Raw genomic sequence first — 18,267 nt, forward strand, 5'->3', positions numbered from 1 at the left:
TATGAACTCTCTTTGCAAAATACATCATTTCTGGCTTGTCTGGAGGAAGAGCAGAATATCCTGCCACAGGCAGCAAGGCTGTCCGTGTAGGGATAGGTGGGAGCGTGCCTCTTCCGAGGTTGTTGCTTACTGTGTTTGTCTGTGATGTGTTCCTGTCAAGGAGGAAAATGCCAGGGATATAGTATGTTGCTACAAAACAAGAATTTGGTGTGGGGTATTTAAGAAATTTGGGAGACAGACTGTCCCTGGCTCTTGAAGCCCTCAACTCTCAAAAGGAATGGCATTTAAGAATGTAAAATGAGCATTTATTACACATTGACAATGCGGCTCTAACTGACCTTGCTGACCCAAAGAAAAGTAAAGTTGTTAGCAAACTTTAATGTATAGCCTTAGGTTATCCATCCTGCAGTTGGCACCTCTGTCATTTCATTTACCTGTGAGCTGACCAGGGTTGCATATGTCTTCAGAACTGGCTTCCGCCTTTCTTAGCTGTGCTTTGTGGTGTGAATGGACGAAAAATACCCGCTGACACATCATGGGCTGTACAAGAGATAAATGCCATTTTGATCTGCATGTTGCTTACTGCTGCTGTCATTGATTTCTTTCAAATCTGTATGTTTCTTCTGGGGAACACTGAGGAAACAAAATCCTATTACAAATTCTTATCTGCCTCACCGCTAGGAAATATTCCGTTGGCTCCTGTGTGCAGGTGATCCTGGAAAACCAAACAAAGCAAAGTTTTAGATAAAAGTAGTCAGTCCAAGTTTGGTGGCATTCAGAAAGACACCCCATGGTGATGTTGATAGGCAATGCATGAAATATGCAAGCAAAAAGAAGATGGAGAAGAGAGAGACTGTAGTGGCCACTGTTTAATGCAACTTGGTACTTCTGTAGTGTTGCTTTTAAGCTAACCGGAGGGGAAGGGGAGTGATTCTGTGCTGAATGCTGCTTGGTTCTCCTGCTCTGGATACGTTTTTAAACAGAAAAGGTTTTCTTCCTGCCATCTGCTGAAAAGTACCACGGTAAGGAATCACAAGGGTGTTTATGAGGATTTATGAGGCTTTTCCCTGTCTTTTGTTGGGGTGGTTCTTTAGCAGCTCATGTCCCTTGAGCAATCTCAGGCTTCCTGGTGATGCGGTCTGTCTCAGCAATATTGTTGCACGTGGGTGAGCATGGAAGGGAGCAGTGGATGCTGAGAAATGTTAAAGATGGAATCATGTGAGCTTGTTATTCTAGAGAAAGTAATGCCCTGCACTATCGGGGTTTGTCACGCTCTCCTTCCTCTATCTCTCCTCTTATGGAGTGTAATTAATATGCACAAATTGCAATCTCTTTATGGTTAGTTATAGATTAGCTGCAAGCTAGGAGGAAAGAGAAAAAAATACTGTTAATTTTCAGTTATTTTTCCTAGATACAGATAGCTCGCTATCTAAATTACATGTAATTGCAGTATGTTTTTCCTACATGTTAGTTTTCCTGCTGCAGTGTGAAACTGAGAGCGACTGTGAAAGCGGTTTGGAGAAAGAGAATTGTAAAAGAAACTCCAGAGGGGTAATTCTCCCTCTATTTTTCTCTTAGTGTATTATCATCTGGAGGTCAATCTTCTTCTTTCACTGGGAAGACAGTAAGGAGGATTCCCTGGCCTGGGGAAACTGGAGGCAGAATAAAAGCTTTTCAGAAGGCAACGGGCTTAGAGCTCTGTCCTGGGTTCTTGCTGGGAGCTGTGTGTAATTAGAGGAGGCAGCAGTGGGCTCTGCCTGCAGGGGCACAACAGATTCCCCTTCTTACGTGAACAATTTGCGTTTCTGACCTGATGCTCTGCTTAATAACTGTAGTGAAAAAACAGGGGGCCGAGAGCAGAGTGACACAAGGAGGACCTGAAAACCTAAGGATGGAATGAGAAGTGCCTTGGTCCCTTGAGCTCTTGAATACCCCGTCCTCGCGTGGCAGAGTAGCAGCTGGGCCTTGTATTTCGCACCCTGCCTGAGGCAGGGGCAGTTGCGCAGAACACGATTCTCAGTGTGCCCATCCTTTTCACAACTGCCAAATGCATGCACGCTTGTCAAGTACTGTAGCTGCCAAGGAGACTGGAAGTGCATGTAGGCGTTGCTACTGGGACCCTTGGAAGCTTTGCTTCCCTTCAGTATGTTAGCTTTTAGAAGGAGCCTGTATTTTTGTATCAAATGTTCTAACAGCAATTGAAGACTATTACTGCGGATAAATTCCCACTTGATCTCGGGTCGGAGAGGATTAGTAGCTTGATTGTAGGCTGAATGTGTTTCTCTACTGTCAGTAGCTGTTTCATCCTAAGTATCCACTGCTTCAGTAAGGTGGACTTGGAAGGGATGTTCTTACGGGTTGTGGTGAAGATAACCTTGCAAATTGTTTGGAGTCTGATTTTTTTTTTTCTTTAGGTGTGATGTAAATAGCAAAAGTATGCAACAGCCCAAACTATTTCTTCACAATTGCAAACAGCTTGCTAATGGAGCACCTCCCAGCACTCTACAGTGAGTTTTATTTCCTGTCTGGCTGAAAGGTTTGCATCAGCAGAGACTGTTGTAACATGTGATGGGGCCTTCACCCTGCCATGTTCCTGTTGCGACTGTGAGCCTGGGATGGAGCTGACTGTTGCAAACAGATCTGTGTTTTCCACAGGAAACCGCCCATTTTGTAGGATGTAAGAGAAGTTGTAACGATACAGGCTGGCCAGGAAAATAGTAAGTGACCTAATTTCCTTTTTAAAGTAGGTTAATCCTACTAATTTGACAATACTATCAGCTATTCTTAATAAGTAATGAAAATACAACAGGACCTGAGCCTGGAGACAAAGTAAGGCTTGCAAAATGGATTAATAGCTTCCAGCATTAAGGGTACTGTTGAGACTGTTGCATTATATTTTATAACATTGTGAGCCTGAAATTAAGCTGTTGTACAAAGGAGTAAATCAAGACTTATCAAGACAAGTACGTGCATAACGTAGAGAAGTACAGGCACTAGCTGTACTGTGGAAGTCCAGCTTTTCTTCATCAAAACACGTGTGTTGCTATTGTTATGGACAAACAGACCAAGAGCACTTGGGCCAGATTAAAATCTGCCCTGTAGATCTGAAAGTGGAATTTATCTGCTTAACTAGACTCTAGTAGCTATTTGTGTACCAGCGTATTACAATCCAACGTTTTGGTGTTTCATTAGTAAATTCTCTCTGCACTAGCAAAAAGATGCAATCCCTTCTTCCTTTAAAATGCAAAGAGAAGCTGAATGTCTTTTTTTGTTTGTCAAGTGGGTTTGTACTCGTTAATAGGTGGCTTGGGTGGTGCTAACTGTAAATAAACAGCAAGGCCTGATGCTGCAGCAAATATTCGTTGGGGTGCAAACTACAGCTTTATCAGGACATGGAAGTTATATTTCTCTTTCATGAATACCGTCTGGCTTCTGTAATTTACCTGTTATCTGGAGCAGCTTTTGAAATGATATTTTACAAAATATTGTTTCTCTAAAATACACTACTGTGGTTATTGTTTTGGGGGAATTAGGAATGTGTTTACTTAGGAATTTAAAACAGAAGAACTTGTATTTACATGAGGTTGAACATTGTAAAGAAAGGGGTCACTCTTAAAGTACATCTACAACATGAAACTACAGTAATACCTGGAGTGTGTATATGCTTGCATTCTAAAGAATAAATCCTTGCAAGCTGGAAAAAAGAAAACACAGCTTCACGCAAGCTACTTTTAATAAAAAAATCTCCATTGGGGATTGCTACCTTGTATAGTATAAACTGCTAACTCTCTTGTTCTCAAGTAAAATGTTAAATATATGCTTTAAAAAGGCAGGAAGAGTCTCTAAAATGCGGTGTTTACTCTCAAGAGTTTTTACTGTATCTCTTAAAACAGACAAGTGTAAAGTGCAGGGATTTGTAGTTAATTCATCTCACAGGGATTTTTTTTCAAGTATTTATCTTGAAATCATATGTGAAGCAAGGGGCTACTTTCAGACTTTTGGTTGAGCATCTGTTGAGGTTAACGTAACCAAAGCCCTAAGTGAACAGCACCATATAAGGAAATAGCAGCAAATGAGAACCCGCGTTCCCAAACTGGGGGAGATATCAGTGGCGGTATTCAGGTCGCTGCAAAGTGGTGCATAATGGGGCACAGAGCCAGAAGCTGCTGATGGTATTTTCTTGCAAAAATATCTAATCTCCCATAATATTTTATGGTAGGTTGAAAACTATTGTAACCACCGTTTAGAGAGTTAACCAAATTGAAAGGTTTCTATGTAGAACAGTATAAAGCTTTACTTAAATGTGAAGAGAGGATTTTAATAACAAATTTGAGAAAATTTAATGCATCTTCCTTTAAAGCCGGGTAAAAGTCTGATAAAAGTTTGATTCCTTTCTTTGCTAGATAAAGAGCTTCTCCCAAGTGCTGTGAGTGATCTTGAAGTGAATACGTCCTGTTTTCTGATGATTTGGAGTGGGAGTGAAGCACAGATTCCTCCTCTTGTAGGTCACCATATGTTTCTAGATTGCCTATAAGCATTTGCTATTCAGACTTGCAAGAATTCCTTAAAATTGATTATGGGGGGGGAAAAATACAGTACTAAAACAGATAGGAAAAAAAACCCCAGCTTGGAATTTAAGCTAGAGGTTGGTATAACTTAACTTTTCAGTAAGGGAGGGGGGAGTAAGGAGACCATAGGGTTCCAGTAGCTGCTTGGAGAGCACCTTTGAATCTGCAATTTCCAGAGTATGCTGGGAGTGACAACAGAGCAAAGGTATGCATATTCAGCAGCCAGAAATTAAGGTTAAAAACTGAGACCGCAGTGCTAGAATAATAAAGGTAGTCCTTAAAGGATATTTAGAGGAAGAGTACGAGGTTACTGTGACCATCGCTTTGTAGCCAAGAAGAGAATGCACTCAGAAAAGTTGACCACAGTTTGGATGAGGAGGCATTTTTTTTTTTTTTAACAATTCCACATTAAAAAAGCGAAGGTTACTTTATTTTGTTATGGTAGTCTTTCCCTTGGGTTTGATTTGCTAGACTTTAAGCATCCTTCTAAAAACTCTATTAAATACAGAAATTGGCAAAAGCCATGTACAGAGTGGCTTTTAACCTTTCTTTTTCTCATGTTATGATTTTGCTGTTTTTCTATGTTTTGATTTAGACTGCAAGTCTCTTGGGTCGCTTTAACTTACGTGTTAAGTGCTGTGTGCGCTCATGGGAGGACACTGTCCTCTCTTCTCTCTAGAAGTGCCTCCTATGTGAGGGTTTACAGCCAAGCTCTCCTGCGCACTGGAGTAAAGGGGACTAAAAACAACCGAGCTGACTCCTCCCTGGTTTTTTGCTCAGGGAGAAGCAAGGAAGCCATACGGTTTTGTTTATGTGCAGTTGCACTTGACCTAATAAACCCTGACGGTCTTAAGCTGGCTCTGAGCAGTGACTTTGGATACCTCTTCACCCCCTTGAGTTTGCTCTTCATGTATTTCCTGTTTCTTTCCCAGAACTGAGGAACAAGCAAGAATAATGTGAGACCCGATGTTTCTCTTCCCTCTGAAATAAAATAGTAATTAGGAAACCCAGCAGAGAGTAAAGGCAGTGAACAGATGTGCTTAGATCTAATTACTAAGTACCCCCGTGTTCCAGTGTTTCATAAACGGTAAAGGGAGAGACAAACTCTGTAACAAGTCAGCAAGAGGAGAAGTGGCAAATGTAAGAAGGTACTGGAAAGAGAGTGACAGGATGCAATGTGAGACTAAAATTATAAGATAGTAATAGTGATAAACAAAGCCATGATTTCTGCCGCACACAAACTAGCAACTAGTTGTTGCTCATTAATGGAGAGAAAGGTTTTTAAATGTATAGGTACTTTAGTTCAGCATCGTACAAGCCCTGTCAGACTGGTATTTAGGAAAGTATTCTTGTGTTCATGGGCAGAATATAAAGGATCTTAAATTTAAGTAGACCTCAGTGCAGTCCTTACAGGATTGAGAATTATAGCTAAAGGGTCTTCATACTGGACTCCACACTTGCCTAAAAATATCCCATGGGATAAAAGCTCAGAGGAGTTGGAGACAGAAAATGTGATTTTGAAAATTTCCAGGAATGGAATTTTCAGACTGGCCTAACGGGGTTTGCCTCCCGTTCCTGGTGCGAGATCCAGAGATGATGAGGGATGTCTGCAGAGAAAGTATGTGGGCTGCCGGCACCCACGAGCGAGTAACAAGACCATGTGATAGACATGCTACAAACAGGCAGCAGTGATTTCTTGCTCATAGTCCTGTTTAGAATAGGCACATTAATGTTATTATAGTGCTTTGGGCAATTGAAATGTATGATACATGTGATGCTGGATATATTGAGGTCTGAGCTTGGATGTTCATTGTAGATGGACCCTGGACCTGGGCTGCCAAAATCAGTTCCCACTCTTCTTCTAGATATTTTTCAGAGTGGCTGTGACCACACCACTAATTCCTGCGTGCATTGGCAGCTTTTGTCTAAAGTCTGGTAATGCTACCCTAAGGAGAGAGAAACACAGGGGGTGCTCTGTGATATGATAGTGGTGCTGTGGAAATAGTCAGAATAAAGAAAATGCCAACACTTGTTATGTAGCTTGTCTGACCTTTTATTTTTTCATCAAAATGGGAAGAGAGTCGCTTTCAAGTACTTTATATGGAAAATAACCTCAGCAGCAGTTGCTTGTATCAGTTGCCTTTTCACTAGGCAAGGCTCCCTTGGTTTGGCAAGAGCTGCACTGTCAGTACTCATAGTCTGTAGAAAACAGTCGCTTCAGCGATGTAATGAAGAGAGGGACAGAGTTCAAGGTTAGATCCTCCACCTCTTGCTACCCACTTCAGGGAAGAAGTGGGAAGAATATCCTGCCTGTGGGATAACGTAGAAGTTGGTTCTAATTAGTGGTATAAGATGGCTAATTTCCTCTTAGATGTGTATTTAAAAAAAAAAAAAATCCTTTGAATTCTAAGAGGAGGAAATTTGCCCTAAAAGCAATTGAGAATTTTTATCCGTGCAGGTTTAGAAGATCTGTAGTATCCAGCTATGTGGAGCTGGTTGTTGCCTTTGAGGCAACAGGAGATAATTCTTCCCAGATGTTTTGAACTGCAAAAGAGATTTATGATTTAGTTACTTTATAATGGCTAATGCTAATACATACTTTAATAGCTAATACATACTAATGGCTATTGATTGCATATGGCTGCTTATAAACTATCTAGAAAGCTATAGGCTGCTTATAAGCTCTAGTCTGTTCTTAGTGAAAATGTCAATGACTTATATAAATAATGGCCATAACACACACTCTTTTTAAATGTCCAGTTCAGGTGAGTTTTCAATGCAAGATACTGAGGAACTAACTGCAAATTAGTAATTGACTAATTAAAAATGCTGGTTGTTCTTTCTTCTGCCTTCTTCGGGTTTCATGCTTTGTTTTGTTCTTCAGAGATCGTTGAACACATTACTACTGGGAGTTTCCGTGCAGTGTACAGCTGTGTGACCCAAGGCAAGAGAGGGGCTTGGTCCCACAGCTGGGTCTGTGTGAATTCAGCTTCATTTGGACTACTGAGCATGTCTGGGTTGGACTAGGTTTTTTAATACTTTTGTTTCAACAACTTAAAAGTGTGCTTGCTTATTTTTGTGGATATGTAAAACCCATCCAGTGTGAGGCTTAGCCAGATGGGGCAGATAATAGTTGTGATTAGCATGTGACTCTTCTAAGGCATGCCTGTCTTCTGCTGTCAATGCCTAATAAGAAGTCTCTATTTTGTGTATTTCTTGCATGGTGAGCTTATGACAAGTCTTTACTTAAACCTTGGTCCTCCACTTAAAGTTCGAAATAGTATAGAGCCTGGCACTAAATCTTATCTTCAGTGCTAAGCAGCACAGCTCTGTGGTACCTCCTGGTCTGCACAGTATTGGTGGGGCTCATCTGCGTGTGTCACGCTTAACCTGCAGTGGAAGGCCACCTCCTAAAAGGAGATTCGATAGCCAAATTGCCATCCTAATCTTCTTCCCTGTGTTTCCTCTTCAGGAGCAGAGAAGTGCTGCTCTCAGCAGACGAGGTGGCTTTCGCCGTGGGGGGAGTGCAGAACTCTTACAGTACCGAGGTTAGCAGGTGGCGGATCTCCCCTGCAGCCACGCTCGGGTCGGGCAGCCTTCAGTTCCGTGTCATTTTTTAACTGCCGTTCTGCTAATATGCTTCCCAGTTTTTAATAAAGAAGAAAACTTGAGAGTTTAATCCTCCATATTCTGATTTCTAATGTAGGTTGACAGTTTAATCTCTTGAGGTAGAAGTTAAAGTAGTTGATGTTTCTCTCAAGGAGCCTCCTGCAGTCACGTCTCTGTCTTGCAGTATTCCTTTCTTGGAGAACTGTCTTATAGTTCTCATACTGATTGCAGAAGGAGGGAGGGAAAGGTGGTATTATATCCAGGTGCAACTGGTCACATTGTTTTCATTTCTAGTACAAATCTTGGTTCAATAGTGAATTTAGCTAAAACTGTTGTTAAATATATTGCACATAAAGCTTAAAAAAAGAATGCAGAAATAAGATACGACAGGCCTACATAGGAAGTAGTGGTAGGCAGCTCTTGAAAATGAGACAGCCCCGTTGTTGTGTTTTTAAAGGATAACTTGCCTCCAGATAATGTTTTAATTTCTCATCGTTATATTCAATGTTCAGGATATTTTCTTCTCTGTGTAGATAGGTGTTTGGTTTAGTTGGTGGTGGGAGTTTTTGGTTCTTTTAATCTGGTTGATGTTCCTTAAGCTCCTAGTTTTGCTGTTGTTAATTACCAGTGATAAGAAAATAAACAGCATCAAAGCTTTCTGTTCAATATCCACTTAAAAATATGAATGTGTAAATGCACAACGGGCTTATGCTAATTTAATATTCTTTAAAGCATGAAAGCTTAATTATTTTTGTTTCAAAGGTGTTTTAAAAATGAAGATGTTTTGTGTTCTGTCCTTCTAATGTTTTTGCATATGTTATACAGCTGGGAAGTGTCTCTACAAATGGAATTATATGAAGGAAGGATGTTCTGTTGTATCTGCAAAGCAGCAAAATATATGCACACATACCACACAAGTGTGCTGCTAGAGCTAATTGTGATAATGCATTAAGCTAAACTAGTGCTAGAGGCTGTGTTTTCTTGTAGGGCTTGGGGAGACTAACCTTTTTATTTGAGAAAATTAAATTAGGAGTCAGAGAACAGCAGGAAGGAAAGTAGGGCAAAGCCCAGCCTACCTGGGCAGGTAATGTGTGTCCACTTCTAGTAAAAACCCTGGAATTTTTCAGTGCTCGTGTTCAAGTGAGCTGCTGCTCTGTTTTGCATAATGAAGCCTTTCTGACCCTGGCCAGCCGTGCTTGCATCAGGGTAAGGGCTTGGGGTTTGTTTTTTGTGGGTTTTTTGGCTATATCATTTCCCTTGGCTTAAAGATCAGAAAAGCGGGTTCAGGATGCAGCATGTGCGTTCATACTAGCCAACACTCCTGCTTCTCCCCAGTCTCCTCATACGTGTGTGAGAACAGTTATTCAGGTACAGTAAAAAAGGCAGCTGCGTTATGCTGCTGATAACAATGTTTTGTTGAACAGGAAGGAAAAACTCCCTGTGTGGAGTTGTAATGGAAGAAGCATAAATGGGAAAAGCTAATTTAGACATTTAAAATAGTGAATACCTTGTCGTTTTTAAGGGGAGTCATATGATGTTTTAAACCTCTGTGCTGGCAGAAAGCTTGATGAGGTAATGACTTATACAATAACCCTTTTGGAGTGAAAATCATGGCTTTAATTATAGCTTTAGCTCACTTGCAAACTACTTTACTGCCTTCTAGACGCTGACAAGCATTTGTCCATGTTACCAGTCAGCTCTCACGTTTGGTGCAGCTGGCTGTCTTTGATCAAGAGACATTTGAGTAATACCAGGAATGTTTAGAGATGAGAATTAAGGGACATTAGCAAGACTGCGGGAAGCCCTTGCTCTCCTTTCCTGCAGTGGCTTTGTTTTCCTTCCATTTTGTTCTCTGAAGGGGGAAGACAAGAAATCCACCGTTCTTGCCTGTGCTGGTTTTGATTAACGCTTGTCTAGTGGAAGTCCGACAGACTGCAGCGAGCATGACGCAGCCTCACTGAGCTGAAATCTGGGGGCTAAATTAGTTTTCTGTTCTGTACAAAAAAAAAAAAAAAAATTATTTTGCAGGAAAGAAGCTGGGAAAGGGGGGGAAAAACTCCCCTCTAAGTTCACCTTGCTCAGACCTCTTTGCACACAGCCTGGGAATGAAACGCGGGTAAAGAGGACATACCCCTTTGGATATAGATTGTGCTTTGCTGAAGCTATTGCATTTCCTTCCTCAAGGAATTGGTAACGTTTTCTGGATGTTACCCTGCTTTGTAGTAGTGGAGTTTTCAAGGAATCAGGTTTGAGGAACGGGCAGGAAGAAGGGGCAGGGGGGAAAGTAACTTGTGATGTGATCAGGTGCTTTTTCCCTCAAATGTGACAAGAGTGTTTAAAAACTGGAGGGAAACCCCATAGTCCCCCAGCCTACTCAGTAATCTTTGGTCTGTGCTTTGTTTTTTACCCTCAAGTGAAGAAAATGCCTCTCTGACAATCCAGAAGAACGGGGCACAGGGTTAGCCATGATGCCCTGAACTCTTCGTTCTGGTTGCAGTTTCCTCCTTTGGTGTTGGTGACGCAGGCTACCTCCCGTAAGAGAGGCTGGAGGGAAGGAGTGCTATGCCTCCAAGACTTATTTTCCTCTTTTCAGACCTCCTGTGGCCATTTCAATCAAGTATTCCTCAACTTCCTCTCTAGTGCTAATGGTAAAGTGGAAAGATCTGGCCCTTAAGTCTGCTTCCACTCGCTGAGGAGCATGTATTGGTTTTGCCCTGTAAAGCTCATCTTGCTATGAAGAGAAAAGGGGAAGTGCTGAGATTCAAGCAAGCTTAGTTTTATATTTTTTTAAAGACTAAAACCCCAAGCCCCTCGCTCTCTGGGTTCCACTGTGCTCCGTGCTATGGAGGTGATGAATTCAGCAGGATATACAGATTTGAGTGGATAGATTGCTGTTCACATAGTGGCCCTAAAATCAGAGCCTTCTGGTAAGCTAAGCTACACTGCAGTTATAGTCCATGCAGGTTATATATGAATATTTCTGGGTTATTGTATAATCTCCACCGTATTCCAAAAGAAAGTTGGATTTTTTTCTCCTTTCCTCTGTTCCCTTCCCAAGTAAATGTAATTAGGATGAAGACCTAATTCTGTTAAATTTAAATCAGGAGGAGCAAATTTTGATACCTGGTGTTATAAGCACAGCTGACAAATCTGCATGTGAATGCAGTTTTGTTCTATGTGTCACTTCCCCCCCCCCCTTCCCCCACAGTCTGTTTTATATTACTCAGTGATGATAAACCTACCTGAAAGTCAGGGAGGGCCTTTTCCAGCTTCACATTAAAAGGATCTTCTCTGCAGATGTTCTTGCTTTTAGGAAGAAGTTGTATTTTACGGATGCAGCCATTGTAAATTCTGGCTGGTACCTATGGATATTTATTTCTCTATCCATAAACATTATCAGTTGATGTGCAGTAAACATGCATCTACACATATGATGCACTGTGCAAGTTAAATAGCTTCCAAAATCTGTGAAAAGGACCGCAAATAAAACAGCTTGTGGGCATTCATACAGCTTCCCTTGTAGGGTTCCCAGTAACACTCCATTCCTTTGTTAATTGTTTCAAAATTAATTTTTATGGTGAAAACAATTACTTAATGGCCGCTTACTGTAGACAAAACAGTAATAAAATGTTATAAATAGCCTTTTATATAAGGAATCAGAGTAGGCTGAGGTGAAATTGTGAAAGTTGCTTCTTAAAAATGCTGCTCAGTCACCACTGGAAATCTCTTATTGGACTCTATCTGAAGTAACGACGTAGGAGCTTTAGAGGATAATCAGATGGTATTAATTGTCATTTTAGTAATGGTCATTTTATAGCTCCTCCTGCTGTTCCTCTGACTCTATTTCCAGCCTAAAGCTTAGAACTGATGCTCTCTCTGGGAAGTCAGGAGAGTAAATTGGCTGCATTTTGCCTGCTCACTACATCTAGAAGACTAGCTTTAGTACATACTGTTAATTTTTAGGCATGAGTACTTTTACACCAGACTCCATACTTTCATTTTCCAGAGATGCTGTTAATTATACTACATGTGAAAGGCACGAACCTAAGTGCCAAATGTGGGGTTGTAAGAACCCCAGTGGAAAATAACTATATTTTTCTCCAGGTTTGGCTGAAGTTCTTTCTTAAAATGGTGTGTATGCAAGCAACTGCAAACCTATCAAACTGTACTCATATCTGCTGGACACAAGGGGTTCATGGATTATAGATGGAAACAGGATTGCTAAAAGTTGATATATTTCATTGCAGATGTGACGAATATGTCACACAGCTGGATGAAATGCAGCGGCAGCTTGCAGCAGCTGAAGATGAGAAGAAGACTCTGAACTCGCTGCTTCGGATGGCTATCCAGCAGAAACTGGCCCTTACCCAACGCTTGGAGCATTTGGAGCTAGACCATGAGCAGTCCAAAAGGGTGCGCACAAAATCTGCTTCCAAAGCCAAGAGCAGTAACCCTAGTGTAAGTCATGTTCGGTCCTGCGGAGACAGGTCTGAAGGATCTGTCCTTAACAACCAAGTGTTTTGTAGTGAGAAATATAAAATCTATTGTGACTAGGAGAGGTGTGTAGAAAAATCATATTATGCATCTTATTTTATGCTGTAACTATCAGCGTAAATCCCCACTATCTAACGTCGCAGTGAGTTGACTTGTATTAGTATGTTGTTAAACCAGGTAATACGATTGTATTATGGTGGTCTTAACTGTAACTAATTCATAAGTATGGGGATGCTATTAACAAGTTAATAGTGGAAAGTAATTAGTTTTTTCCACAATTAACATGTATGGGTTTTGCTGTTTATGGTAAGTGTTAAAAGTGTATACCTGATATACTTTATCTGGTGTTACTAACTGTAGTTTGTATAGCACAAATGTGATCCTTTCTCCAGGGTTGCAGCATACTTCGATAAATGCTTTCACAGGCAGAAACAAACAGAAAACCTCCCTCGTTAGTGTGGCTTAAGAAGTGGTGAAAAGCAAATGTTAAGATTAGAGGTATGTCTTGGAAATGCAGAGCATTTCAAAACTGGAACCAAAATTAATTTGCCTGTTGTGGCAGATATTAAAAACTTGCTGTCATACCACCACTGACCAAAGTCTGAAAGCTTTTATAAGCTATAAAAGCTGGAAAAACATGGTAGGATACGTTATTTACACTTTGCTTTTCCCTCTTTGGAGGGTTTGCCTGAAGAAACTTGCACATTTATATTAAAAATATGCAATATTTACCCCATCTGATATAAAACTTAAAATTTTGAGAATTGGGATCCTACCTGGTAGACAGTTCCGCTTTAAGAAGTTATGCTGTGGAAAAGTATCACGTCCTGAAAGGATCTTTGTGGTCTCCGGTTGCTCCTTGCAGCATAACGCTTCAAAAAGAATCTCTTTTATATATTACTGTAGCCACACAACATATCTGTGTAGAATTAATGTGACTATGGTCTAGTATTGTCAATTACAAAACAATTTTTCTCAGCTTTCAGTATTAATCTTTATAGGATAGTATTTCAGAGCTCTGATAATTTTTTTAAAATATACAGAAGATATTGCATTCCTTATGCAAGCACATGTTTTACAGGGCTCTACATTATAGGCACAGGAAATTTAACCAGATCGTCCTGCTAATAATAAATATTTATGAAGTAGCTTAGTATACATATTAATCTTGGAAAACAAACCTTTGTCTGCTATTGAACTTGTAAGGGGCCTTTTTAGCCACTTAATTTCAATATGTTTGATGATGTAAAAGTGTACTTCATAATTGGTGCCTATATAAGTGATAAAGATACGAGATTGAAAAACGTTGCTTCTAAAATTGTGGAAAATTTGTGGAGCACAATAAGGCACACTTTTTTTTTAACCAGAGTTTCAAAGTGCCTAGCCTCAAACTTTATTTTAATGTAAAGCCCTGTTCATTTTGTACTCTTTCAAATAATTTTGTATGCCTATAGTATTACTAAAAGCAACGCGAGACTGCACAGTTGTCTGCTTGCTAGTGATGTTTTCCGAAGCCATTCTAATACTGCTGGTGTAGTACTGCCTCATCTCACTGCCATTTCTTATAGATGGTCAGCAGCTTGCTTCCTGTGCATTGCCGCTCTGCCTATAAGTAGTCAGGAGCTATCACAATGCTAATATAAGGTAATAAGGAGCACAGCCTGTTTCCCCAGTGAAGGGAAACTGCTTGGGGCTTTGGCTACCCCGATGTTGGCGGGGAGGAGGGGAAAGAGTTCGGAAATCCACACAGTGAGACTTTCAAGAAACCTAATAGATTTGTGAAAACCTTGCTACAGGGCTGGGAAACATTATAATGTTACGTTCAGACGCCGGAATTGCCTTTGCCCATACTGAGGGGGGAAAAAAACCCAAATGATTTAAGTTTAGTACGTTGCCCAGTTGTCACTCCATGAGATGTTTAAACAAATAGCAATTCTGGCCTTAGAAACTAGGTTCTGTGCATCTGTTGTTACTTTTTTAGAAAACACTGAATTCTCCTGAATTTGAGCTTTAATATTGCTAAGTAGCAGGTTTGATATTTTAGAAGCAAGACATCTTTTAACAGTTTTCAATCCTGCTTTTCTCTTCTTTGCTGCACAATCTTCCGAAAGGCCTTTATTCTTCTCATTCCTGCATCATGTGTGATTTAAAAATACCATGTAAAAGCAGGCATTTGCTAACTTTCTTTGCTCCGATAGAAGCAGTTATTTTGCTTCCGCTATGGTAGGGAGCTTTAATACGGTTTTCACTGCTTCCGTGTCTCTGGCAGTATTGTCACAAAATACTAATGGCAAAAAGGTAAATTCAAGAAACTAATTGAGTTCATTATTAGGGTTTTTTTCCACGTTAACTGGAACTTTCTGTAAAGACTTCAGTGTTATTGGACAGTGACTATTACTATCAGTCTTGGCTTGCCTTTTTCGTTCCAAATACGAACAATTTTGCTATTAGCACAATAGGCTTAGTAATCATTTCATCTTCATTCATTTCTGCGGATCTTAAAAAAAAAAAAAAAAAAAGCCAAGAAACCCGACTATTTGAGCTTGTCAAGGTTACAGTTTGACGACTTTTAGTACATGTTAAAAAAAGAAATGAGCGATGGTGCATAAGGTGATTTGACCCTGTTGTTTGTATGCTTAGGTAATGATTATATGTAAGATTGAGGCTTGTAACTCTTGATTAACAATTTCTTGGAGCGTTCATTTGGTGCAAGTCTTTCATTTCACTTTCAATGGGTTGGGATATCGCATGGAAAACTTCTTAAGCCATCACCTACCTCTGCAAGCAGGCTCCTCTGAATGATTACTGTTCTCTGCATTGGCCTGCATGATATACTGACCCTGCATGTTTCTGGAGAATCTAAAGCTTCACTGAAAATACCTTTTGCACATTCGTTGCTGTTAACTTGTGCTTGAACGGCATAGCTTTATTCAGTACTTGTAAGAAACCTTCTTTCTGCAAAGCTATTGCTTCCAGGCTAAAACCATAAAGCACCGTTTCATCAGCTTGGAAAGCATCTACAAGCTAAAACGGCTGCTTCTACCCTCGTAAGCTAACAGATCCCCTCAACCAACTAACCTGCTATGGAGCTTTGGCAGCACATTGTATAAAATTGTCAGTTCTTTAATTGAGAAATAAACACTAATCTTTTTTCTAATGTTATTTTATTTTTCCATTTTCAGCTGTAGAGTAGTCCCCGGAGAAGGCCTTTCCAACAGTGCAACAGCATTTCTTAGCCTCTTTCATTATGGTTAAGAGTGGTAGCCCGTTGCACAAAGAATGGAAACCTCTGACCTGACCTTAACTTTTTAAAACATCTTTTCCTATATATACTACCTGTAACTTACCTTTTATGTCTCAAGCTGTAAAACAAACGAGCTTTACCTATAAGTGCTGCTGCAGTAAGAAAACTTACAAGTGCTGAAGAAACCTACTTCAAATGTAATGATCACCACATTAGTTTCTGATCTACTAGAAATGTTCAGATGGGGGAATTTCTTTGCAGGTCATTGCAGATGCTCATTTTTTCTCTGATTGTTAAACCTGTGCACTTTTGATATTTTGATATTTTACTTTAGCTTCTTTAATTCCTTATGTAGAAGAGTTTATATAAATGCAGTGGTTTGTGCTTATAGTTTCTTTCCAATTTGGGCTTGTGATTGTTGATTTCTACATCAGCATGTGGCAGAGACTTTTTTTGTTTGGCTCTAGACTGTGTTTAGAAAGAGTTTCAACAAAAACCAGGAGCTCTGCTAAACTATACGTGTGCTGTGCTTCAGCAGCTTTTTTTATTATTATGAAATGTTAAGCTTTATATGTTTAAATTACTGATTTTTTTTTTTTAACTGCCATGTTCATTAAGAAATCCAGGGTATTCAAATTCTGGGGTTTTTTTCATATTGTATTATTATTCTTAGGAATAGTTCAATGTAACAAGAAGAAAACTTGACTTTGCTCTGGTTAAAACAGTAATAGGCACTTGAAAAATATTAAATAAGTAGTATTACCTATAAATTCCAGAATTCCTGGGTTTTAGGAAGTTGAAATATTATTGATTAACAGAATTTTATACAACTATACCAGTTAAATTCCAAATTGGAATTGTTTTGTTACTTTTTCATTTTATTGTGCCAAATTATGGTACATTTAGAAAGAAAAATTCTAAAGTTGTCAATGATAGGGTGTTACATATCAGCGCCTTTTTGTCATTAATTATTGCCAGTAGTGCCTTTAATAATTTTAAGGGAGACTGTTAGAATAGTTTAATCTATACAAGAAGGAAAGGAATGGCTGTTTTGGAATTTAGTAAAGACATGGAGCAATAAGTGCAAAGTGAACTCCCCTTTCGCACATTTTTAATGGGTAGTCTTACTATAGAGATTATATATACAAGAAATTGTAAAAAATTCTGTTAGTCAATGATATTTCATCATGCAAATCCTTGCAAATTCAGGGGCATAGAGGGGGGGGAAAAAAAAAGCCTAAACCAACCCGAATACACTTTGGGAACCAAATGGACTCATACCGAACAAATGAGCAAGATGTATTAACACATTTGTGGTTACAGTACAGAGAACGTATTGGGAATACTGATGTTATGTTAGCTTTGTATGGTGGTGGATGCAGTTAACCATAGTATTGTTTGCAAATGTGAAAGACGGAACGTTAATATCTTCTCTTGCATGTTGTATCTAATCATTGCAATTTCAGGAAACAGAAACAGAAAAGTGCATCAACAAGCTGTATCTACCTCTCTTGGTACTGTTTGTTGAGGCTCACGTGAATGATTAAATTGGTACTTGTTGAGGGGAAGCCTTCCCACTCCTCAAAAAAAGTACAAATTGAAATAATATTGTCAGTGGGGAAAAGATTTCTGTTTGCTGGAGAAAACATTATTATTCCTAGATGTGGGGACTTATATTTCCATCTTCTGTTACAGTATTGATTCATAAGAACTATTGTTGCATTTAAAATTACTACATTTGTATGTGGGTATTTATTTGAGATGATGTCGAAGTACTGTATTATGTTTTATGTGCATTACCTTTTAGTGGTGGATTGGTCTCCATTTAATGTCATATGCATGTATTCTTGCCAAGTAACCTTTACACAGATCTGAAAAAAGTGAATGTTATTGCTAAAGAGAAAAATGTGGAAACTGATTCTTAAAAGTATAACTGTGTGTTAATTGGATAACCTTAGGAGGCATAGAGGGCAAAATGTTACTTCCAAATTAATACAAAAAGTGTGTTTGTAGGAAAGCAATCTGCCTGCGTAAAGGTAGTCACATTGGCAGTATCAATAAAAGAGAAAAGGAATTGTGGTTTCTGCTTGTGATTTTTGTTTTGAGAAGTCACCCTTTTAATTGTTTGAGTTCCTAAGTTGTTTTCAGTGTGAGGATAAATAAATGTTCTTACTAATTTTTTTCCCTAAGAGAAACAGAAAACAACACAGTTTTAATTTTACTGCATAACTGGAAAATTAATTACATGTGCTATATTTAGAGAGCACCCATCCTCTGTGCTGCTTCTTGAGCCCTTCCTCGATTAGTTTCAGCCCAGATCAGAGCAGTGCAACCTGTTTCACTGAGGGGCCA

At 39.5% G+C, this 18,267-nt stretch overlaps 1 protein-coding gene and 1 long non-coding RNA gene across 10 annotated transcripts in view; both read left to right on the forward strand.

Annotated features, from left to right (window-relative positions):
• The window catches only part of BICD2 (BICD cargo adaptor 2), a 101,574-nt gene extending 83,585 nt beyond the window's left edge, over positions 1 to 17,989 (forward strand). For 3 of the 9 annotated variants that reach the window (XM_068907529.1, XM_009688189.2, XM_009688190.2), the window contains exon 7: positions 12,425 to 17,989. In XM_068907529.1, coding sequence (XP_068763630.1) covers positions 12,425 to 12,731 — 307 coding nt within the window. In that variant the 3' untranslated portion in view covers positions 12,732 to 17,989. The remainder of the gene's footprint in view (positions 1 to 12,424) is intronic. The other 6 variants (XM_068907531.1, XM_068907534.1, XM_068907530.1 and 3 more) reach the window with 6 other exon arrangements.
• Positions 2 to 6,943, forward strand: LOC138061009 (uncharacterized). Its single transcript, XR_011134555.1, has 3 exons — positions 2 to 2,507; positions 2,656 to 2,717; positions 4,404 to 6,943. It is a non-coding gene; the product is annotated as an uncharacterized lncRNA (long non-coding RNA).
• Positions 17,990 to 18,267: the final 278 nt, after the last annotated feature.

This window comes from Struthio camelus, chromosome 14, assembly GCF_040807025.1.
Source record: "Struthio camelus isolate bStrCam1 chromosome 14, bStrCam1.hap1, whole genome shotgun sequence".
Taxonomy (NCBI): domain Eukaryota; kingdom Metazoa; phylum Chordata; class Aves; order Struthioniformes; family Struthionidae; genus Struthio; species Struthio camelus.